This window comes from Physeter macrocephalus, chromosome 5 (assembly GCF_002837175.3).
Source record: "Physeter macrocephalus isolate SW-GA chromosome 5, ASM283717v5, whole genome shotgun sequence".
Taxonomy (NCBI): Eukaryota; Metazoa; Chordata; class Mammalia; order Artiodactyla; family Physeteridae; genus Physeter; species Physeter macrocephalus.
The window spans coordinates 83,743,760-83,769,702 of NC_041218.1; the positions used below are offsets into that span (position 1 = coordinate 83,743,760).

General features: G+C 34.8%; 1 protein-coding gene across 8 annotated transcripts in view; it reads left to right on the forward strand.

The window, feature by feature from the left end:
* CACNA2D1 (calcium voltage-gated channel auxiliary subunit alpha2delta 1) overlaps positions 1 to 25,943 on the forward strand; it is a 507,150-nt gene that overhangs the window by 297,717 nt on the left and 183,490 nt on the right. For all 8 annotated transcript variants that reach the window (XM_028490128.2, XM_028490135.2, XM_028490130.2 and 5 more), the window contains 2 exons: positions 4,681 to 4,722; positions 21,832 to 21,961. In XM_028490128.2, coding sequence (XP_028345929.1) covers positions 4,681 to 4,722; positions 21,832 to 21,961 — 172 coding nt within the window. The remainder of the gene's footprint in view (positions 1 to 4,680; positions 4,723 to 21,831; positions 21,962 to 25,943) is intronic.

Sequence of the window (25,943 nt, forward strand, 5' to 3'; positions counted from 1 at the left end):
CATCTTACTCCCAGGTTGAAGCTTTGTACTTATGCTTCAGATTTTTAACATAAACTGTTCATCAGAGGCCACGTTTTACAGGAAAGTGGCTTGCAAGGGACTGTCACTCACAGTATACATTTTTAAGATGGAATGGTCTATTTTGTCCAGATTTAATTTTTGACTCCCAGGAGACACTGGGAAACTAAAGTCATTCATCTCTCAACTTGCTAGGGGATGTTTTAAATTTCAGTAAACAGCAGCATTGTATTAGCATGAACCATTTGGGTAAATTTGTTTCAAGGAGATAATAAATAACTAAACTACTCGGTTAAAAATCAGAAATGAAACAATTTGTTCTTGTCATCTAGTGGTGCTTAAATTATGAAAAATTGCTCTCTAAAGGTTTGACTAATCTATGAATCTCGTTTGAGGCTGTTGCTAGCTTTAGCCTATCAAACTGCACATAATGCACTGAAATCCACTGAAAACCTCTGCTTGGAGGTAAAATACCTTCTAAGATGATGTTGTTTAATAATTTGCATGAAAATGTTTACCTAGAAGGATAGGAGGGAAAGAAGATTACTCAGTTCCGATCTGTGCCTGCGATAATGAGTTTATATGCTATCGTTTTAAAGTCTCAAATGATAATGATATAACTAACTATGTACTTTCTGGAAAAGGGACTGAGGGAATTTTGAGTGATAGGGTAGGTAAATGATTCAGAAAGAAACACACACACACATTTTCAAACACACATCCTTGGATTGATCAGTAGAGGAGGAACGTCTCAAATATCTGAAATTCTTAACTCTTGCCTATTTTGAAACCTGGGAAGGTTTTGGCTTATGTGGTCCTACCATCCAAGGATAGTAAGAGATCTTCTTCAGTTACAGCAGATTTGGGGCAGCTGGCCCGGCTGCCTGCTCATCTTGTCATGTGTGAATCAGCAGGGCAAGAACTTGCCTCTTAGGTCCATAGTCTTCATCTCCGTTTCTCCAACACTTAGCACAGAGTGAGGGCGCCAGAGTACTGTTGAATGAATGGGGTGTGGCTCCCCCTGTTGGTCGTGAGACCCCCAGCACCTCCCTGTACAAAGTCTAGGTGAGATGGGGGCAGGGGCAGGACAAAGGGAGAAGGAATTCAGCTGATACCCCCACTCAGATCATTTAACTGTTTTTCTACAGTATCCTCTCCTAATTTTCTTTAAACACAGAGTTAATTTTAGTCAAAAGTCATCCCTGTAAAAACATCAGGACATAGAAGTAGGGCTGATTCAGTGTGCGTTGTCTTTCATTCCTGAGAACTGTCCTTTAACCCAATTCTCTTAAGATTGTTTCTGGATATATTTTGGTGATGCAGTGATTTACGTGATTTGATTTCAGGCTAATATAGTTTAATGTAGCTGCACACATCTGAATATATATATATATATGTATATATTTTATAATAGAGCTAATATGTATTTCCATAAAGCAGAAGAAATGGCTCTAAATGAATGCGATAGGAAAGAGAATTATGACCACCAAATTATGATTTTTCTCAAGCCTACTTTCAAAATTATTTCTGAACAAAATAATTCTGAAACGATATAAACAAGAGCCACAATAAGGCCAATCACTGCAATTTTCCACAAGAAATTATGATCAACTGAGACAAAAAATGTTTTTATATAATTATACAAATTAAAGGTCCTATGAATGTTTGCCATTTATTTTAGCGTCATGCTGCCATGTAGGTGGACTAGGTTGACAGATTAAATGCAGAATTACAGTTTCCCCAAATCCTGATGCCCTATAGAGATTTATCTTTACAAAAATTGATCACTTGAGCCTTTCTGCTAGATAGAGTAAGGGAATAATGAAATGGGCGTGCTATCAATGCACAGTCTGAGGATTGCGAAAGTGTATTTATAAAAAATGAGGTTAAAAAAAAGCTTCTGAGTCAAAAGCAATGTCATTTATTGGAGGGAAGAAATTTTGTTTTAAGACAGTGGATGTAATCAGTTGCACATTCTGCTAAGGTCTGTGTTCTCTTATTGAAACATGACCACCTGTCTAAGCACACATGTTTGATTAAGTGCTTCCTAGGTATGTTGTTTTTCTGTAAAAAAGACACACTTTTGTTTTCCTTTGCATTTATATTTTGACCATGTAAGAAATGGATGTTGTATAAGCAAAGAGCTTCTTAAAAGTAGAAATATAAAATACCTAGTCACAAGGAGTACCAATGTTTGGCCTGCAGTATTATTTTATGACTAATGTATTTTGTTTCCAGTTTGCTTAAAAAAGCCAGGTTTTGGAATTATACGTCTTCCAAAGTCCAGAAAATTTTGTGCAAGTGCATCAAAGTTAAATAAACTTGGCAATACACATTTTCCATGACAGTTTTAGAAGCAATGTAGACCTTCTAAAAGAAGAGGCAAGTAGTGGGGCTTTATGTAAAATATAATACAGTAACAAAGAAAAAAAACATTTGGAAATTCTCAAATAAACTTAGGTTTTCTCCATTTTAATTTTTATTTTAACTTCAATCACAGTTTATCTTAGTAGAGTCAAAATAGTTTGAGTGAAAACTAGCATTTCTCATACTTTACCCTGTTCTGACACTGTATGTGATACTCTTCATCTTAGGTTTAATAAGTAAATTCTCTTTGTTAACGTGACCATGTGTCACACATAAGAAGAAAATTTGACTAATCAGTTTAGTCCATTAGCTCTGGCACCATGGGCCAATTGTAATCCTAGACAAATACATTGTTTATATAGTCATCTGAGCATGTTATTTTACCTAAAAATAGGGGTAGATGTGTTTAACTTATTTTGTGTCTTTTTTGGCACAGAAATATATACAAATAGGTATTGAATGAATGTTGAAAATGATGCTGCTGAACCGCTTGAAATTTAATGCAGTTTCACCTTGTTTTCCACCCGTTTCAATTCTGTAAACGTAAGCAATCGGTTGGCAGACATAATATCTAAAATGAAGTAAACTTTTTCAGTGTTTTAACTTGTGATGGAATCCACATTCTAAATTGAAAATTGTCTCCTGAGTATAAATTACAGGGTTCCATGAGGGATCAATAAACTGGTAATTGGATTTGGATCTCAGGGGAATTCAGAAGAGTCTCTTTCTTCCTGTATGTGATGAGTTCTGACATTGTATTTTAACTTTGTTACAAAACTGTCTTCCAGGAAGTAGAACTTTTATGTATGTGAAAATTCTCTAGCGACTTAGTTCTTTTTAAAAAAACAATTAAATGGTAATTTTAAAAGTTTTAATGATTCTAAATGAAATAAATGGAAACTCATGGATTTCATTCAGTATTACAAATCATATGTTCTTATATTTATCTATGTAGTTTTTGGTTTGGTTATTTGGTCTTTAGAGATACCTGTATTTTACAGATCTTCATTATCATGGTATGTTTCGCAAATCAAAAAACGGGGACAGAATCTGTGGCAAAAATTTGGAAACGAAACAAGATCTCTTTTCCTCTTGGAGATTTATAATGTGCATTTCATACAATGAGGCTGTATGAATTCTTGCTGAAAAGACACAATTTTAACTTTATTGTTTATTCTAAAATCATGACCACAGAATACTTTTGCCTATATAAGATCTATTATATCTTCAAGAACTAGTGCTTCTCTTTGGAACATACTTTGAGAAGCACTAATTTAGTCTATTTTTCCCAAGCGATTTTTAAACATTTTTGTGAATTGTGTTTTCTTTTAACAAAATTTTATATTGTCCATGTCTGTAAATGTTTAAGACACAGAAAAATACACTTTTACATGGTACCCAAGTGACTACTAAAGATGTACAGAAGATGGGTAATACATATCTTCAAACAGTTCAGGAGGAGAAGAAAGAAAAAAGATATCAGTATATGCAGATTATTTTTATATTGCATAGAACTAGCCTTGTAGACAGAATAGGAATTTAAAATTCATTGATAATTGTTTTATCCATTTTTTCCTTTCCATTTTTCCTCTGTAACACAATTTATATCCATACTTTATATTTATGGCATATTCAGCAACATTGATGGCTAGCAGAAATGTCCACACACTTTCATTCTTGAAAAGCCAGCACTCACTCGATACTTCGGTAGAATATGAGACCATTAGTGTGTTGGATTATCTGATATTCTTTGCTATCTAAATTCACAGATACTCTTAATCCCTTATCTGAATCTCCTGAAGGAATTCCTGCCAGTATAGTGCAGATATACCTTTCTTCAAGAATAATTTCAACATTCGATATATATTTTTTAAAAGTCATGGTTTCAGCAAACTCTTAAGCAGCCACTTACAGCATTCACTTTTCTTGAATTATCCTATTTATCATTTCATTATTTAGGTGTGTGTGTTTGTGTGTATGTGTGTGTGTGTATATATAGCTTATTTGCATTAGGAATTAAAAATGTTTATTCTTACAAATTGTTCTCAGACCTATACTGAGAAGTTTTCCTGCAGTGCAAGATGTGCTTTCCTAATATCACTGCTATAGTGTTTGAATATGTTCTTAGAAAATATTGGCTAATATTTTTGATCTTTGTGGAATATATTGTAAAAGGAATACTATGAGAGGTTTATTATTTAAAATATGAATAAAATGTATTCAGTGTTTGATCCAGTATATTATTATGTTTTTAATCAAATCACTAAAGCATTCTTTTTTTTTCTTTTTTTCTAGAGCAATGAAGTTGTCTACTACAATGCAAAGGATGATCTCGATGTGAGTATTAAAAGTTTTACATTAAATTCCAGGGTAAACTTAGGTATACTAGGGTGATTGGCTTTACAAACAAGCTGACCTAGCAGGTTTAGTTGGTTTCATGCACCAGTCCAGTCTTAAAATTGTAGTTGCCTAAGGGCATTGAAACATATTTAAATTCAAGCTGTTTTTCTCTCAACTAAGACATGCTACAGTTGACTCAGTGATCCATAAATTTCATTTTAGTTCTGCATATTCTTGAAATCCTGCTAACTTTGTCAAGTTTGCTGGAGTTGGACTATTTCATATAAAATTTTTGAGAATTTATAAAGAAATATAAGATAATACATTTATACTTCACTAAAACTTTTTATTGGGGAAGTTCACAGTCCTTTAGATATGTTAATACTATTGCTCTTGTAAACCCTTAGATAGTGAATAAAAATGAATCATGTTTTATGATTAGTATATTGGTTTGGCTATTACAGAGTCTTAAAGTAAAAGTGCTAAGACAAGACAAAAGATTATTCCTCTCTCATGTCATATTCTGTGTACAAGGCCTAATATAACAACTCTCCATCGTCCAGGCCCTACAGTCCTTCTCTCATGTTTTTTGCTCTCCTCAGTGTAGCTTTTCCATATTGTGGTCCAAAATGGATGCTCCAATATCCACAATGATTTTTGCATTCTATACATCAGGGAGGAGGCAGATGGCACTGAAGGACACACCCTTTGCCTTTAAGGGCATGTTCTGGAAATTGCACACAGCATTTCTATCTGCACCCGTTGTCCACAACTTAGTGACTAGTCTTGCCTAGATGCAAGAAGATACGGAACATAATTTTCTTTCCCCTTGGATAAGCATGTACCGAAATAAAATAAAGGGCTCCATTACTGAAGAGAGAATAGGGAGAATACTAGTTGGGAGTTAATTAGCAGTTTGTGCACTTAATTTTGCTCTTCTTGGCATATCAAAGTTAATGCCCAGACTCTACCCGCTTGTCTGAGTGACTTCTATCAATTAAGTATCATCAAATTCTTCAACTTGGAACTGAGGGAAAAATTCTCTTTTACAGGAAAATGATTATAAAATTATGTGCTGTGTTGAGTATTATTTAGTCCTTAAAGCATGTGTTTTGATCATTACAATCAAATTGTTTTCTGCAATGGAAATATTCACTATCTTAGAATGAAAGAAAGTTAAGAAATGTAAGTAAATGTTGAACTTTGATATTCACCTTAGGATTTTTAGTGGTTGTAGCTTTTTTTGAAGATTGTTGCTTATCAGATGAAGTTGGACTTACATGGATGATGAGATTTATTCATCCTTACCAAAAGTTTTGCTGTATATAATCGGATTTAATTGGTTGCTGTACTGCAACTTTACACACATAGTGCTTGATGTTTTATTTATCAAATATTTGTATAATCATAATGCCATCTTGTTTTGATTAGAGTTGGCTTACCTTCACTGTTCTTTGTTGTACTTTTCTATATTCCAATTTAGCTGCATATTTTTATTGCTCAAATTCCACAAAGCCATATTCATTATGAAAAATTGGTGAACGGAGATTATATAATGTGGGTTTATAATCTCATACATTAATATCTAATATCTAATGAACACAGGAACTAATTGGAATACTAAATATTGAAACAATATTATCATTTAATACATTTATCCTCATATGTTTGAATGGGGATATAAATATCTGAGATATAAATAAATTTTCTATTTTCTAGAATAGTTCTATATTTAGCCTATGAGTGGACTTTGAAAACAAGTGGCTGAAATCTTCCCAGCAAGCGTGAATCTATAGAAATAGGAAGCCCAGATTTAACTACAGATGTGTTTTGGTGTGCCGACACAGAAACAAAGGGAGTTTGATTGCCTTTGGATGTGATGCATTCTCCAGCTTGCTGCAATTCCCCTGCTCCTTGTTGTCTTATTCTCTGCCTACATCACAAATCTACACACATAAAGAAAAGAAAAATGCCTTAAGATAGTATAGGGTAGAATCTTCATCACACCAACATTTAAGGAAGGTGAGGGCAGGGGTAAGGTGTGTAGGATATGAGTAGATGGAAATGAAGGAAAAGTAGCTTTCATAATAGAAGTAAATCATACGAAAAGTCCATAACTTTAGTTTATGTTGGATTCAGGATTAAATTTAGAATCTCCTGGTTCCTATTATTCTCCCATGTTAAATATGCTGGTCCATCACCAAGTTAAGATTTGCATATAAAGAATGACATAGTCAAGTGTAATCTATTGATTTTGTTCATTATAATGATGATACATGGCCTCACTTAAAGGTAAAACAAGTATTTAAAGTGCTTTTTAATCTCATCAGTTACCTCTCAGTGAAGCTCAACAGCTCTCTCTTTGGGGTGTAACTTTCTATGAGCTACGTCTGAATTAGCTAGTTTGTGGGGAGCCGTCAGGTTGTAAGCATTTCAAGGACTTTGATACCAGACAGTCCCTCAGCGGCATTTTATAATATCTGTGCTGCTCAGATCGATGCTGTTTGTATTCACCTTCTGGGTATAAAAATAAATACCTAGTGACAGCCAGATTTAGCTAAAGCAGTGACTGAAATAAGGGGTAAAGTCAGTGTCCCTTAGGATTACGTAATATGATTTAAAAATTATGACTCTAGTCATTTACACAAATGTTTACTTTGGAATTAAAAAATGCACGTATAACTTGGCTAAATTATTTCGTGAGCCACAATTCTCACGCAAGGTATAAGGTACATAGCCATGCTGGAAATTTAAGACAATCATTCCTGTCCCCGTGCTAGTTCATGTTAACATATTCTCTCCTCTAATTACCTGATTTTGATATCCTACAATTTTTCCAATCAGATGCCAAGTACTCTTTAAAAACGAATTCAAATACTACTTCCTCTTGAAGCCTGCCTTGCTTTTCCTAAGTAGCAAATGGTATTTCCTTCCTCTGGGTGCTCAGAATAACTTGTTACACGTTTCTGGTTTCAGTGGTGTAATATCTTATACTATGGTATTTTTATACAGGGATAATCTTCTCTATTAAAATTTTAGTGTCTTGAGGTAAGGGTCTTACTCGTTTTCTCTGTTTAATGATTTAGAGTAATTGCTGAGATCATGCTTGTTAAGTTGGGTAGCTATTTGTGTGTTTCAGTCCCCCTATTGCTTACATAGCATTTGTGGAAATTGTTCGCTTTTTAAAGTGGTGCCGTATTTGCAAAGTAAACAGGAAACCCTTTGCAAATATGGTGGAAATGAAAATGTTTGTTTTGTTTCAAGGCTGAGTGGAAACACTATTAAGAGAGGAATGGCAAGACTGACTTTGACTGTGGACTGTATTTGAATTAATTTTTTAATATAGACATTCGTTTCCTTTTGTTCATACAACGGGGCAGGCTGCAGAAGATGGGAGTGGAGTGGAACTTTTTCCTTCTTCTTCTCTCATCTGTCCCTTCCTCTCATTAGCCCCTGGTTCAGTCATGAGAACTAAGTAAAGTCAGACAGACAACGTGCTTTCCCCTGTGTCTAAAACTGATTCAAGCTGAGAGTAAGCAGCAGAGTTAGAATATTTGTTTGCGATACTAAAAGCAATATAAGGATCAGGATTTTTGGGTTCCAAGTCTGGAGAGATCTGATAATCTAAGTTTTTATGAATCTCTGTGAAGCGTGAAATCAAGCTTATTTTATTAGTCCATCGAACTAAAGTTTTGTCTCATTCTACATGTAATTAGAATAAGTAAGTTGTTGAATTTCATTTCCAGAGAGACCACAGCATTAACGTGGGTGCAATGTTTTAATGTAAGATTAGTTTTTAACTTTTTATCAGGAAAAATATTTTAAATATAAAGAAGAGAGAACAGTAAACTGAGTCGCCATAGTTGCTGTATGTATTGTTTGCTAATTTTTTTTTTTTTTTTTTTTTTTTTTTTTTTTTTTTTTTTTTTTGGCCGACTCGGGCCCCTCGCTGGTGGGATCTTCCCGGACGGGGGCACGAACCCGTGTCCCCTGCATCGGCAGGCGGACTCTCAACCACTGCGCCACCAGGGAAGCCCTGCTAAATATTTTAAGATAAATTAGAGATGTGACATTTCACTCCTAAATACTTAAATAGGAAACTTTTATCCCTAATTAATAACAAGACATACATGTATAAGTGCTGTGCACATTGTTATGCGGAGGAAGAAGCAGAGTTTGATGATTAAGACGTTATACTCTGGAGTGTCCCCAATGCCTGCATCTGAGGCCCAGCTCTGCCATTTTCTAGCTTTGTGATATCGGCAGAGTCACCTCACGCCTCTGCGCTTCACTCTTTTGGTCTGAAAAATCAAGGTAATGTGATACCTACCTCATACTGTCACTGTGAAAATTAAATTAGTTAACACATATAAAGCATTTAGAACATTCCCTGTCTTACAGTAGGCAATCCAGAAATGTTAGTGAGTATAATTTTAAAAATAATAATTATTAATATTACTACAATACATTTAATATAGATTTGAAGTGATTTTAGTTCCAAATGGAGCACGTTTATATGTGTGGATGTGTTAACAATAATTGAAGGGCACTAGTTTGAACTCTTTCATTTTATTGTTACGAATATCCTTACATTTGTGTAAAAAACTTAAGAAAATGCGTAACAAAATAAAAACCAGAACAGAACCTTCAGAAAACGTTTAGAAATAAATGTGACCTCAATGCAAAACTTTGTCTTGAAATCATTGTAGGTTTTATATATCTGGGTTTGAAAAGATAATTAAATGTCAAAATAAAATGAAAAAAAAAGCTAATAATGCAACAATTATTTATGAAATTCCACCTTAAGGTTCTCTTTAGTTTTGAAATTTATTTAGGTTCTTGTTTAGGTTTTTAGAGACATCTGTCCCAATAAATCCTTAACTTCCCTAAAGATGTAGTGAAGCAGATTCCCCAGAAGATTTCAGTTGTGCCAGCAAGCAGCACTATTTTCTTAATTCCCAAAGCAAGCAAAGAGAAAGCAGATCATTACAAACTCTTATTAACCTACTTCCAAGACCTATGTTTCAGACTGGAATCCAAATGAAATAAATTCAGCCCAGAATTCCCATGTCAATAACTTGAGTTGATTTATTTTCTACGTTTTATTATATTGATCATGTTAAAAATTTGACCTGTCTGGGACATTTGGCTAGTCTGCTGATTTCCCTTGCATATTTATGTTGCTATTTATTTTCTTACCAGTCTTGTCTACCTTAAAATTAATTCCAACATAATGTCCTATCTAAATGTCTTCTTAAAAGCCTAATCATTCATGATTTGATGTGATTTTATAGAAATAAATCAGTCTGCTTCTAGAATGAACCAATAGGGATATGTATCAGACAGCGATGACTCTGTTCTAATTATTAAAGAAAGAAAGTCTAGGTTTCTTTTGCAGCTTTTTAAAAAAACTATCTAATAGTATACAGCCTTTATTTCAGGCTCTGCTAGTGACTGTTGTTGAATCCTCAAATAGGAGATGGCATAGAGATAGAATATTAATTGCTTCTGTATAGTAAATGGTACAATCAGAGTTACCTTTTTGTGTGTGTGCATCTAAAATAAGTGGTGTAAATATTTTCAACGCTATATGTTTGGATTGGATTATAATAGTAATTAACATATGTGTACTTATTCTATACTAGAAAGTAAATGCTCAGCAGGTAATGTTATCGTTTAAAGTTCACACTCATCCTTTGTGGCAATACTATTATTTTAATGATATCCAGAAAAGACAAGTAAAATTTAGTGAACTTAAGTGACTTGTCCGCTGTCACACATGTGGTATTTGGTAGTGCAGGGAACTGAATGCAGTGCAGTCCGTGTGATCCACAGCAGGAGCCGTGTGTCCCTGTGCTGTGCTACACTGCCTATTCCATGGGCCCCCATGGGGGACAGGAGAAGGCCATGTGATGGAACTGTTGTAAATCAAGGCTTAAGATTAAAAGCTTTGAAGATGGTTTTGGTTTAAAATTTTAATTTATTATACCTATCCATCATTCTGTCCGTATTTAATTTTGATGCATGTGGCTTGTACTTATCCAACCAGCTTCATCATTGACGGTTGTTGGTTGACAGTGACTTGCAGTAGGTAAAATAAAATCTCTGTGATTAAAAAGATTGTTAGACTTTAAATCATAAATCGTCAGTGAGCTGATCCATCATTCCTAGTGATATTTACCATGGATACCTTAAAATTAATGCACGCACCCTTGTGTGAAATATAGCCATATTAGGATTCACTGAGGGGAAAAAACTGTTAAAACTAATAAAAAGGAAGATAAGATTAGATTCCATTTCTTCTAGGAATAGCGCCGTACGTTTTTTGGGCCTTCTTCCAAAAATTTTGAGTCTATTTTGATATTTTTGTAATGCTTTGTGCGCTTGGGCATGTGCTGCTTTTGCAAAGATAGTTAAAACGTTGGTCCTCAGCTGCTTTGGGGTGGTGGCATGCATAATTCTCTTTTAGATTCCACATCCAGTTCTTCCTTTCCAGAGGCTAGTGTATGGTGTATTTATTTAGAACTCACTGAATATTCACCGTTTGGAAAGTTCGGTGGCATTATGTGGGCATTATCAACTCACTCTATGTACAGCACTGGGTAAACAGAGATATGGGGACTGGATTGTTTTGAATGGTATCCTCAACCTTTTTTTGCTTGCACATGCATGTCAGTTAAAAAAATGCACCTCTCGGGCTTCCCTGGTGGCGCAGTGGTTGAGAGTCCGCCTGCCAATGCAGGGGACACGGGTTCGTGCCCCGGTCCCTGAGCCTGCGCGTCCGGAGCCTGTGCTCCGCAACGGGAGAGGCCACAACAGTGAGAGGCCCGAGTACCGCAAAAAAAAAAAAAAAAAAAAAATGCACCTATCAATATAACAATATTTACTTATAAATTCTCCCTGTATACTACTGAACTAATATGCTGAGAAACCTCCCAAGAGACTTCTAAATTTTTAAGATAAGTGAAATTTTATGAAGTATTGATTTAAGTGGCATTTGACATTAAAAATCACCAGAAAAAAGTATAGTTTCTTTCTAGATGCTTAGTTATTAAATGCTTTTAATTATGATGACTTCATAATACCATAGGAAATATCTCAACAGCCCATATGAACACAGGACATTGTTACTGATATAGTAAATCTAAATCCATATTTATGATAGTCTTCTTGATAATATTAACTTTTTCGACCAACTTGCTGGTTGAACTAATTGAATCTCTTTTGTATCTGGTAATGAGACTGAGGAAGAGCTAGTTCTGGGAATAGAAGCATCGTCTCTGTCATTCTCTTCTTGTTCAGTGCAACTTCCATTACTAGAATTTCAACTTCAGTCATTCTTAATTTCAGAAATCTTTTAAAGCTGGTAGCACGTATGGAGTAGGTTAAACCCAAGAAGATAATAAGTAAATTTACATATAAAGTGAAGAATAGTCCATTGAAAGGGACTGTGTAAGGGAGAAGGTGGCTTATTATCAGTATGTGGGGTTTCCACTTTCTCCTTGTGGTACCTGGAGGATGACAGATGACTTGAGACCAACCCACACACAGTAAGGCCAGGGGAGAGGGAATGCTAATGTCACTCTTTTTGGTAAATATTAGTAAACTTTAATTTTTTTCTTATTTCATTTGCTAGAAATGGGTATAACTGTAAGTTCTAATGTTTTCTTCCACCCTTCCAGTGAATTCCTTTGGAGACCACTGATGCATGGTGTGTTCATTTTTATTTAAGTTCTTCTCAAAAAGATGGCCTTGACTGTCACTTGAGGGAAGTAATCGAAATAATTCAACTCGTGAAGTTGAGGTGAAAAGCCCAATTAATGTTCTAACCCATGTTCACCTACAAATTGTCTGTTTGATTGATATCTGTAGCTCTGTGCTTTGAATGCATTGCCCTAAATTAAAATGTAAATTCTCAGGGTCAAGGGGTTTGGATACCAAAAGAGTGTTTTGGTCAGTGGTCTCCAAAGGAATTCACTGGAAGGGTGGAAGAAAACATTAGAACTTACAGTTATACCCATTTCTAGCAAATGAAATAAGAAAAAAATTAAAGTGTACTAATATTTACCAAAAAGAGTCTTTATACCAGCCTTTCATCATTTACATGTTCTTGCAGTTACTTGGCATTAAAAAAAAAAAAAGCCTTGGAAACAATTTGCTTTTAAGTTCATAGATTTCAGAATGAGAATTTTCAGAGCTAGAAGGGGGCTTACAGATCTTGTTACCCTCTGTTTCTTAAAAAAAAAAAAAAAAAAATCTGAGGAGCCGTAGCAAGGACACACAGAGTTGTACACACAGAGTTGAAATGAGAATCAGAAGCTGGATTCCTGACTGAGGCGCTGTCTGTCCATTCACCGGACTGCTTCCAGTGTTTGTCCTTGCTTCATGCTGAAGTAGAAAAAGCATGAGTTTGGGGACTAGGAAGCAGTGATTCAAGTTTATTTATTCACTCAACAAATATTATAAATAGGGCAAGCAGATACAGTTCTAACCGATTTGCTAGGTGCTAGGGCCACAACCGAATGATGTCAATGAGGCCTCTTGCCCTCGTGGTGATTATATTTTAGTGTAGTGAGATAGCAACCGTGGGGCAAATAAAAAATTCGATAGCGTTTTTATGCATCCATAAATCCTTAAACACCATTTAGAATATCAAAGTGTTGATGCCAAATTTCTGATTTTAATAAAGAGAATTCTGATCATTTAATGAGCATTGTTGCATTTACAGTACCGATTTTTAAAAGATACCTGAAAAAAAAGTAGTAAAATTATTGCTTCCAAAGTTAAGTTGGCACACAATCTGTACAAGACAGAATTGAAACAAAAGTCAACCGCACCAAAGCAGTTACATAACAAATCTTTATCCCTTCCTTTGACATTTTATACAAAATTATTATTTTATAGTCTTTATCTTGAAAGGGATGTCCTACCATCTAGATGCATAAATTCTATCAATGTTAAGATATATCCTAGGGATATATCTTAACATTGATAGAATTTATGCATCTAGATGGTATCCTAGGGTAAGATATAACCTAAGATATATCCTAGGGATATATCTTAGGTTATGACTTAAATTTTGCATGTTAAGCAGTACAGTAAATGTTTGACAAACCTTAATGTGAAATTCTATAAAATCAGTTATATCTACATTTCTCTGAATGTAATAAATGAAATGTAATGTTTTCAATATTCAGTGGGGGATAATTTAGATGGGAGAATCTCCAAGAGAGTATTTTTCAACTGCGATCTGAAGAATGAACTGATACTGTGAAAAAAGACCAGGGAACAACCAACCAGACAAAAGGAACAGCAGACCCAAGGACATTAAACCAGGAAGAGGATAATGTGTGCAAGAAGCAGAAAACAGTCCAATGTGGCGGGAGCGTGATGATCAAGGGAAGGCAGGGCAGGAGATCTGGATGAGGAGTCAGGCTGGAAATAGATCATTCGGAGTCTTATAGGCCATAGAGAGATTTTCATTTCTTTGTAAGTATGGTGGGATCTTGGCGTCCTGGAGTCCAGGCTTTTTTTTTTTTTTTTTTTTTAACTGTATATTAGGTGTAAGGTGTTAGTCAGTCTTTGCTTCAGGTGTCAAGGGAAAATAATTGATCTTTCTACCTTACAAAGTTATTTTGTTTAACCTGTTTTGTCCTGACAGTATTTTTTAAAGTATATTTGTCTGTCATAATCTTCATAATATGAAAATTTGCTTTTAATTTTTTAAGAAATAGATTGGCCCCCTTGAAATGTTTTCCTTTCCTAATATAATATATACCACTATATAGTTTCTGGGGTGGGGGTGGTGAACTTTCAGACTATCTGAAATCACATATTGCTTTTTTTTTTTTTTTTTTTTTGCGGTACGCGGGCCTCTCACTGTTGTGGCCTCTCCCGTTGCGGAGCACAGGCTCCGGACGCGCAGGCTCAGCGGCGATGGCTCACGGGCCCAGCCGCTCCGCGACATGTGGGGTCTTCCCGGACCGGGGCACGAACCCGTGTCTCCTGCATCGGCAGGCGGACTCTCAACCACTGCGCCACCAGGGAAGCCCCACATTGTGCTTTTCATAGGCAAGACACCATTTCACAGTCCCTTAGTAGAGAAAATACCCTATCAGCCACTCCCCCAAATTTAGGTTACATATTTATATATTAAAAAAAGATATGTATATATATGTTCAGAGTATTACATCCCTTTCTAATGATGATACTTCGAAATTTTCATACTACTCGTAGAGTTTAAACCAGCCCTCAGTCCTTGTCATCACACTTACCTGTATTGTGATATTGTGACATCTCTCATGCTCATTGAGGGCTAGATCCTGGGATAGATGATTCACACGCATTCACCCATCATGCAAACTAAAAATTCATCAGTTTTATTTTGAGGATGTCCTCAGATTCTGTATGCCAGCTTATTAAAACGTTATTGTAATCCTTATCAGCAGCCTCAATACGTTTTATTTAAGGCGTGCCTCTTTTTGCTTTTAAAATTTAGTGAACAAGTTCTTGCGGTGATCAGTATCCGTTTTTGACTTAATTTAGTTGTTTTATGTGTTTCAAATTCATAGTTGTCTTTGATTCACTTCGTCATGTTAGAAAATGTATATTTTTTTGCTTTAATATCCCCTATGTATTTTTTAACTTGCTATCTTTCTCTGTGTATTGCACAGTTTCAGTTGCTTACTGTTCTCCCTACCTTCGAAGTCTGCTTATTTCAGACTGTTTCTTCCTTCTGTTTTATATGTCATAATTAATAGTAGAAGAAAATGCAGAGACTTAACAGTAGGTCTAATTTTAAGAAATAGAATTATTTCTTCAAGTTTCTTCTGACCACTAATGTTATGTTTATTTTTCATGTTAACTGTAAAACATTCTTAGTATATTGAGTAAATTGCCTCTGAGGAATTAATGCTATAGTTTTTCCTTAGGGTAAATCTAAGCAGCTAAAACATTTTAACTACTTGAAGAACTGGAGAAATCTTTTCAGTTCATAAAAAAAATCTCTTATTTCCTCATCAGATATATTACGATTAGCTGAACTCATGTTTTTTCAAAGGACAATATGTCTATTCAGTAAATTATAATTTAAAATTTTTATTTTCTTATTGTTATGATTCAGTAAAGCAAATGGACAGATATTATATTTAAGCCCTTAGTGTCATGTATTCAGTGTCATCCGACTCATATTTCCTTTTCAGTTCTATTCATCCACTCAGTCTGTCTCTGAGTCACAGCATCTCCTCAAGGAGAAAAATAGCAGCTTAAACCAGTTAACTCAGGACACTCAACAGTGCTCTTATTGCCACTGTAACTGGATTCATTATTTACCATTCAGCCTGGCCTCACACCCTGACCAGAACAACTATAATTGGCTGAAGGCTCAGCACCTTTTTCTCTATTATTCATTAATTGGGCATGGACAGCTGCAGCTGCTTTGATGAATCTCCACTTCTAATTGATGCATGTGATTTACTAAAAAGGAGGCTTTCCTATGTGTGGGTCAGAACTGGTAACAGCTTACATTCCAGTGGTGAACTAGTGGCCACGGAAGCAACCTTATTTTTTAATCCATAGAGTAGATACCAACATGTTCAGTATAGCAGCCTTTTCCGCCTTGCTGGCTGTATGAAAGTCTATTGTAAATATAATACATCCACGATAGTTATTTACATTGGATGACAATATCATGCCTGAAAGCATATTGTGTATTCAAAATTTTATTTGATATTGGGAATACAATTGAGACTAAAAATTTCAAGAATCAATAATGTGTATCTTGTGAAAGTTGTAAGGCCCTCTTGTAAACAACATCTGTGAAATAGTTGTAAAAAAGAAAAGGGTGTATTTGGAGGTGGAAGTTTTAAAATATACTCATATACACTGGAGAATTGTATACAAGTCTGTAGTCTCTGGTTATTGAAGTGTTTGTTTCATTACACAAGAACACGTTCATTTAGCCCCTTCACTAGTGGTATAGAAATACCAATTGTGATGCCTCTGTAGGGGGTCTCAGCTCTTATTTAGTATCAACTAATTTTCCTCACAGTTTTGTGAGATACACAAAAATTAGAGAGCAGGGGGAGGTAAACCTAACCATAATGTGATTGTGAACAAAGTTTCTCAGTGAGCATGTTCAGCCTGAATTGTGCACAGTAATTAAGCTAATTTTTATTGTAATTTAAGTGAAATATATAAACTTCTAATTTCTGAACATTTTACTGTTGGTAGAAATAGTTTTAGCATGAAAAAGATAAAACATATTAAAAACAAATGTTCTATTATGAAATCAATTCTAAGAGTGTTTCATTTGAGATAAGTATATTAAATATGCAAAAGTCTTTTGTGTCTGTCATAGACTCATCATTGTGACTTTCCAAATGAAATTTGCGAATAGGTACTGCTTGCAAAATCGAATGACCCATCCAGCATTAGCTGGTACCTCTGTCTCTGAGTGATCTAATCTATTATTTAATAACTCAAATTATGTTGAGATGAATAGTCAGAGGAACATGCTTCTCATGTTTCACTTATGTGTTTTACCAGATACATTTGAATACATTTTGGAATTTACCTCCTCAGCGTCTCTGTACACATTTATATAGGGTAGTCGGGAGAATTCAGAAGAGATGTTTTGGGGAAAAAAATTGGCAAGAGACATGCTGACTTAATTTTTCTTGTATGTGGTCTGGCAAACAATGAAATCTTAATTCCAGGGGGACAATTTATTTGAAATTTTTAACGCACTAAACAATATGTGTTAAGTAGCTTTTCTCCACATTCCTTTTCTCAGTCAGTTCCTTTGTGTCTAGTATTTGCTGTATGTTAATTTTACTATATAATGCCATAATATATCAAGAAAAGTAAAGATGGATTATGATGCTATCAGGAACAATAATTTCAGAAGTTTAAGGAAATGAGTTGCATTTGGAAATTTTAATCTTTTCATGAAATGACTTCAATTTATGGAGAGCATAATAAAGGCGGGGACCATGGGCAACAGCTATATTATTTTTTCTTAATATATTTAGCAGCTGCATATTAAAAGTAGACTTGATACATGATTATACAAGTTGAGAAGTACATTACTTTAAATTATTCCTAAAAGCCCTTTATATGGCTATTTATTTATTTATTGGCTGCACCATGCAGCTTGCAGGATCTTATTTCCCGGACCAGGGATTGAACCGGCCCCAGTAGTGGAAGCACTGAGTCCTAACCACTAGACCTCCTGGGAATTCCCTCTATGGCAATTGAAAAGTGAAAGAATCTCTATTAAAATAAAATACATTTAAAACATAATTTTTAAGTGTGAGAGGGTTCAGAGGAAATAGAAGCAACTTTCACCTTAGTAAGATAATCGTATAGTGCTTGATAGCACTCTAGAAAGGACTTAAAACAAAAATTAATATTTTTAATTGCAAATATAATACATGTTTATTGTATTACATTGGAAACAACAAGAAAGCACAAAGATGAATACCATTAAAACTATCAAAACCCGTGATAGTGCTAATAGTGTTTGCTATGTACTCATCCCCAGATTTCTCTCTTTACCTCTCTTTCCTCTAAAAATATAGGCTGATTTTCTCTTCTTTCTTTGTGCTTAACTTCTACATTTAAGCTTAAAACCATTTTAAAACAAATACAGCATATATGTACATTCCCAATGTAATTACCCTTTTATATTCCTTAATAACAATATAAAATTGTATTTGTCATACTTACTGTGACTATTTTACTATTGTTGCACATTTGTTTCAAGATTTAGATATTAAATGACATGTCTATAAATGTTATCATTAAATCCTCCACTCTACCAATAAATTATTTCTTGAGTGAGTGAATGAATGAAATATTTGCACTTATCCACATAGTCCTAACCCTAATTCTTACGTATAGTTCACTCTCTGTCTCTTATCTATCATCAAATCTTTCTACTTTTCATATATCTAAATTTTGCTAGAGATAGATATAAATAGGATTTCTGGAAAAGATATGCTTACAGAAACTAATGTAATATTTTCTAAAATTATAGAAATAGGACTATAATTTTTTCATAACTGAAAATAACATAGATTCTTTAGTTTGAGTCTTCTTAATTTAAGCAGGAGAGGATATTAGAACCAACTGAGAGATTCTTTCCAAAGATGTCCTCCCCGTTGTGATTCACTGCTTTATTGGTGGGGGGGAGAGGGCTCCCCAGGTGATTCTGATATGCCCCAGGGAATAAGGACCACACCTGCAGCCCAGCGTTATTTATAAGTCAGAAAGCTGAAGCCCAAGGAACAGCGACTGGCCCTAGTCTGAGGTGTTATTAATATGACTGAGTAGAACCAAATCTCCTGATGTCTTTACTTTCCACTATGCCTTTCCACAGTTTTTTGTAAGTATGTTCTTTGTACTAGGTTTTGTATGGAAAAAAAAAAAAATTCCAGGGTCACATAAGCTTGAGAACACTGGGTTAAACATGGTTTTCTTTAGTGACGCTTATTTCAGAGCTTTTGATGGGCCAACGTGCTTTGTTATTCTCTTAACAGAAGAGTTGAAGAATATTTCCCCAAGTTATTTCAGGTTGGAGTTAAGCCTTAGAGTATCTTGAGAAACTACTGTCTTTTGAAATATCCTTTGACAGATATTACTGGCCATCTTACCATGTGCACACATCTATTATTCAGTAATAATAAAAGTGTTTCTACCCTATGGAGGGTAGAAAAATTCAGACACCATTAATATGCTTATTACTAATCCTAACTTTTTCATGAGTAGTTCTAAACAAAAACGTGTGTCCAGTTTAAACCACTGATATTTTAAAGCAGTGGACTTGCAGTTTTAGTGTGTATCACAATCACCTGGAGGGTTTGTTGAACTACTTGCTGGATCCCTCTCCTGACGGTTCTGATTGACTAGGTCTGGGGTGGGGCCTGAGAGCCTGCACTCTAAAAAGTTTCAGTGGTTGCTGATGCTGCTTCTTTAAGGACCACTCTTTGAGAAACCTCTGCTTTAAAATAAATATTGAGGCTTTTCACTAATTCACGATGTTTGCAGTTGAGAAGAAAAATGACATCATTTATTAGGTGAGACCCTCTTTACATTCTTGTTATTAATGAAAGTAGTTTGTTTTAATGATACCTTCTCTTATTCAAGTCAATTGTGCCCGGGAACAGAGAGCCATAGAATAGAGGATGAATTTTAAAATATGTTAAAATTCACGGTTGAATCCAAGACCGAATCCCAGTTATTATTTTTATGTTTTCCTTTATTAGCAGTTGGAATGCTGGTAGATGTGTTAGGTTACATGTTCTTTGGCGCTATGGTGTCTCTTTTTCTTATCATCTTTCTCCTTTCTTTTCTTATCCTGCATGCTGTACACACCTAACCTCTGTTTCAGAAAAGAGTATGAATTAGTGATTCCTGCGTGTAGGTATTTTGCCAAATTTTAGACTTTCAACACTACTGTTTCATTATTTTGTATATTTAATTAATGGGGGAGCAGTCATATCTTTGTGGCTTTCACATGGATAAAAAACAGTGATCGGTCTTCAAATATTATTTTTTTTATATTCAGCACATTAAATTAACTCATAAAAACTTTCTAAAAATGTAGTATATCCTTTTCAACAAAGTATAATAAAACATAAAAACCCCCAAAACATAATCCTAAACCACAGTTTCCAAATATAGTCCTTCCCCTTATTATAGAGTATTTTCATATTTTCTTTTAACATTGTTTCATTTGAAAAATAATTTGGTCATGACCTATTAAATTGATTTCATTATATAATGAGTTGGACTTGCAGCTTTAGAAGTCATTGATATTAAAAAAAAAAGCCCTTTTGCTAATATTTGTGTCTAAATAATCTTTCCAGTGTTGCAACTTCCTTAGGGAAACACAACACACACGTGTGTGTGTGTGTGTGTGTGTGTGTGTGTGTGTGTTTTTAAATATCTTGGGATGCTGGTGGGTTATTTGGTTATAGAAATTTTCAGAGCCATCTAGAAAGTTGGACACTATCACTTCTTTGTAGACTTCGTGTTGCCACATTCTACCAGCCTTCTTATGAAATTTTCTGATTGTCCGTTTAAGTCTTTTCTCTTGCTTATCAGTTGCATTACTGCAGTGTGCTGGGAAAATAGTCAAATGTTGTGATTCTTTTTTCAGTTTTGTTTTGAGGAAATTACCTTGGGAATATGGAATACATTAGTCCCTAAAGTGGAGTTGATAATACAGGTCTGAATTTAATTAAAAAATGTTTAGTTAGGAAAGAGTTAACTATATTTGAACTGGGGGAATAAAAAGTTTAACATAATTAGCCAAAAACAATTGTTAGAAAGATGCATTTTGGATAAATGAGTGAGATTCTTAGTTTCTTGCCAGACGAGAAACTGGATTACCTTGCCAGGGTAATTCAGTATCACAAGCATAGTTCAAATAGGTAGAAAATTAATCTTCAACCTGAAACTCTTGTGGGATTTTCTGGAATCGTTATTGATTGGATCTTTTCTCCTACCTCGGGAGACAAATTGGTTGAAGTTAGGATTCGATTGTACTAAGAGTTACAATAGATCTCTTCTTTCCTAGTATTTGTACTTACTTTTTCAAAACAAAAATTGATACACCTGGAAAACTTGCAGAAATCAAGGGAATATGACATAAAATAATCCTTCATTGCTATTATTATTTTTACACAAAGGTCATGTGTACCTTTGGTTATCAAACTAAGAATTATAGAAATTTGGTAACGTAAGTAGTGAAATTTATTTCAAGGGGAAACTTTTAATTTGGTTGTATTTAAAGGTACTTAGGCTATTCTTTAAATGTACATTCTAATAAGTACTGGCTGTGGGAAAGCTCTGGTCCTCTCAGGATGATCCCGAGTGATTCCAATGTTGAGGAAATTAGGAGAGAAGTTAGGTTATAATGTGAAAGCTAATACCTGAATGGAAATTTGTGTGTCTGATGTCATCATGGGACTATATTTTAAAATATTCTTGTAGATCTGTTTTTTAAAGACTATGCATTTGGCAAATGAAGAAGTGAATGTGAGAATACCTGTGTTAGCATAGGTTGTAATATTCTGTTTTTTGTCTATGTTTTCTTTATAGCCGGAAAAGAACGATAGTGAGCCAGGCAGCCAGAGGATAAAACCTGTTTTCATCGATGATGCTAATTTTGGGCGACAAATATCCTATCAGCATGCAGCAGTCCATATTCCCACTGACATCTATGAGGGCTGTAAGTAAAAGAATGTGAACAACTCTTGGAATACCATGTTCTCATCTATCTTAAATATCTAATATTTGAAAAAAAAAAGGAGCAACTGTGATAGTGTTTTGTTCACATGTCATTTAAGAGTCTGTGGTAAACTTTGATTTATGCAAAAGAAGGAACTTGATTTTCATGAGCAATATATTGTTCATAGGCTCTCACTCCGTGAATATTTGCAGGAGAGACTGTATCCATGGAGGTGTCTTTCTGCTCTGTTGTTTAACAAATAATTCTGCCTTTCCAATTGATATCAATAACTTAAAAAGTAATAGATGTATTTTTTTAAAAATCAAAACTATGTAGCATTAGTACAGACCCACCAACTGCTAAAGGAAGTGAGAAGTACATTGTAGACTCTCTAGTTCTTATCACATCTTACTGTGTTTTACTGTCTCTCTTTGTCTCTCTCTGTGTATCTCTGCCTTACTCTAGGATATAAGAAAAAATAACCTCTGTCTTAGTATATTGTGGACTCAAGATAAAAAGTGTTGGTTAAAGGAATAAATGATACACCTAAAGAAATAGAAAAACATCAACGGGAAGACTTGATTGAGAAGGCTTCACTGTGAGGAAGGGAGGGGAATAAGTTATTTAGGAAGATACAGGGGAGGAAGCTCGTGCCAGTGGTATTTCTTAGAGACACCCTATATATTAATAAGGGCAGTGGTATTTCTTAGAGACACCCTATATACTAATAAGGGCAGAGCCTGACAATTCTAAGTAGGAATTCTTTTAAGTGCAGCCTAATCATCTGTGAAGACCAGCTGTGACCCAGAAAGCAGGGTCTTTGCCCATTCACAGCTCTGGTCTTAGATGTTATCCATTTTCTAACTCGTTCCCACTTTTCCCCCTTGTACCCTGCCTTTCACATAAGTAAATGGTAAGGAGAAAGAACAACTTGAGAATTTAAAAAGTATATTTCTCATAGTTCCCTTAATTAAAAAGGCTGTAAAGTGTACTGGGTATCCAGAGTGTATCCAGAACTGCCTGGATTCTGGATGCAGACAGCCTGGGTTAAATTAAATTTCAAATCTAAATTTTAGCAGTATTTCCTTTGGCAAATTTATTAACTTTATGGGCTAGCATTGCTCACCCATAAAATGGGGTTAAGATTACTAACCAAAAAGTTCATTTGAGGGTAAAGTAAGTTAGTATGTTTGAGTTTGCATAAGAGTGCCAGGCTTATAGTAATAATTATATAAATGTTTGCTGTTATTATTAATTACAATTGAAGTTTATTTACACAAAAAGGGTTAAATACAAGGATTAATATAAAAAATTAGCCTTAAATTTTTGGATTCATTCCGAGATTGTTGTTTAAAAGGGCATTTTTAAGTACATGTCTTATTCTTTCCATAATATAAATTTCATCTTCTGTCAAATTATTTTATTCATTCTTTTTGTTTCACCTTTTTAATATTTTTAAAAGTACATGTTGTTTTCATCATATCAAGTCTTTAAAGATATTAAACATATTATTTTTCTCTATAATAGAAACAGTGGTGTATGTAAGTAGATTCTGATGTTACATGAGAATTAAACGTAATCTGACTTCTTTACAACTCACCCTATTAATTCTAAGTCCTTTTAGGAATTACTGGGATGTAGGTTCAGTTTTGTTTTTTTTATTTTTTGTTTTTTACTTTGTCTATTGCATTCTTTTTTCAAGAATTATTTTTGATGTTTGCAATTAAATTTTGCAACTATTATAACAACAATTAATCAGATAATATGGAGCTGTATGGTTGTGTTTCTCATTTTTTTAAAAACTATTTCATCCATTTTATTTCCTTTCGAAATTGTTATCACCTGTTGTTGTCGGGTATGTCAACAGGATGATAATCTTATTACTCTACAATTATATCTTTCTTTTGAACTTACTTTAGAAGAAAAAACCGGCTGGATATAGAAGTTTGGAGTCAAAACATTTTTATGTCAGTACTCTGGCTATCATGTCACTGTTACCTGATCTGTAGTACTATGTTGAACAAACTTGAGGCCAGCTTGAGTGTTTTTAATTTGTTAGCAAGCTTTCATGATTGTGTTTCTGTTTTGTTGCTGATAGTGATTATCCAGAAATCCTCAAATTTTCCATTAAATTCCCAAGGAAGGATATCAGAACTTTGTCCAGGGAGGGGGAGATTCCACGGCCCCCCCCCCCCCCCGCCCCCGCCTCCCCAAAGATTAATTAAAAAAATTAATTTGTATGCATGTAAGTCATAAAAATGGGACCCCCCCCCCCCCGCCAAAGTGTCCAGAGCAGGCCAATAATATATCATGTTTAGACAAAGAAACAACTATTTGAAGAGAGGTAACAAAACAAGGGGGCTTGTGTTTGGGGTAGCAGACTAATGAAGTAACAAACTTCGTCTCTACAGCTTGCTTAGCCTTGAATTCCCTAACTTTGGTGATAGGGATGCTTTCTAATCTCCTGGTATAGGGAGGGTACCTTCACATGGGAGATTTATTTCCCACTTTTAGGGGGAAAAAGGGGCATCAGAGTTTTTTTTAATCATTTATTTTCCATTGGTTGTTTCTCACATAACTTTATTCAAAATAATCAATATGCCATTGAGGCGCATTTTGGGGTCGGTTGCCCTGGGCCCCAACAACCTCACACACTTAAAAACAGATTTCTTTCTCTTTCTAAAAGCCATGTACCACAGTAGCAGAAATTTTATAATAGTGCATGCATATTTAAGATAGAAGATGAAAGTCTCCAACTGTAACACCTACTGAAGCTAATCATGACTAACAGTTTGGGGCACAGTCCTATAAAATATATATTTAAATGTGAACACTAACGAATGAAATAACCCAAATGGGATTTTTCATATTGCTTTTCAACTTGCTTGCTCCTTCCCCCACCCACCTCACTTATAGTAGAGACTTTCTGTTCTTGTCATTGTTGAACTATTAAAAAGCTGAAAATAGAGAGGAGGAAGGTATCTTTTCAGGAGTAGGTTACCCAGGAATATCAAAACAAAATAACTTTGCTTAATTTTTCAATGGGCTGATGTTTAAGAAATCAATGAAAAATGCATTTTTCCCTAGATTATTAGAACCTAAAATAATAACCTAATTCACCAGTCTAGTAAATTATAATATCTCATTTATTTAAATAACTTTGCTCAATAATTTTGAAGAAGGAGAAATTGCAGCTGAGTCTTTAATGAAAGGCCACATCATTGGTAAGAAATGGGGTCAAATTTCATATAAATTTTAATGCTAAACTTTATACTTTTAAGTACTACAATAGATAAAATTATTTTTTAACATCTTTATTGGAGTATAATTGCTTTACAATGGTGTGTTAGTTTCTGCTTTATAACAAAGTGAATCAGCTATACATATACATATATCCCAGTATCTCCTCCCTCTTGTGTCTCCCTCCCACCCTCCCTATCCCACCCCTCTAGGTGGTCACAAGCACCGAGCTGATCTCCCTGTGCTATGCGGCTGCTTACTACTAGCTATCTATTTTACGTTTGGTAGTGTATATGTGTCCATGCCACTCTCTCACTTTGTCCCAGCATACCCTTCCCCCTCCCCGTGTCCTCAACTTTCTCCTCTAGGTCTGCGTCTTTATTCCTGTCTTGCCCCTAGGTTCTTCATGACCATTTTTTTCTTTTCTTTTTTTTTTTTAGATTCCATATGCATGTGTTAGCATACGGTATTTGTTTTTCTCTTTCTGACTTACTTCACTCTGTATGACAGACTCTAGGTCCATCCATCTCACGACAAGTAACTCAATTTCGTTTCTTTTTATGGCTGAGTGATATTCCATTGTATATATGTGCCACATCTTCTTTATCCATTCATCTGTTGATGGACACTTAGGTTGCTTCCATGTCCTGGCTATTGTAAATAGAGCTGCAATGAACATTTTGGTACATGACTCTTTTTGAATTATGGTTTTCTCAGGGTATATGCCCAGTAGTGGGATTGC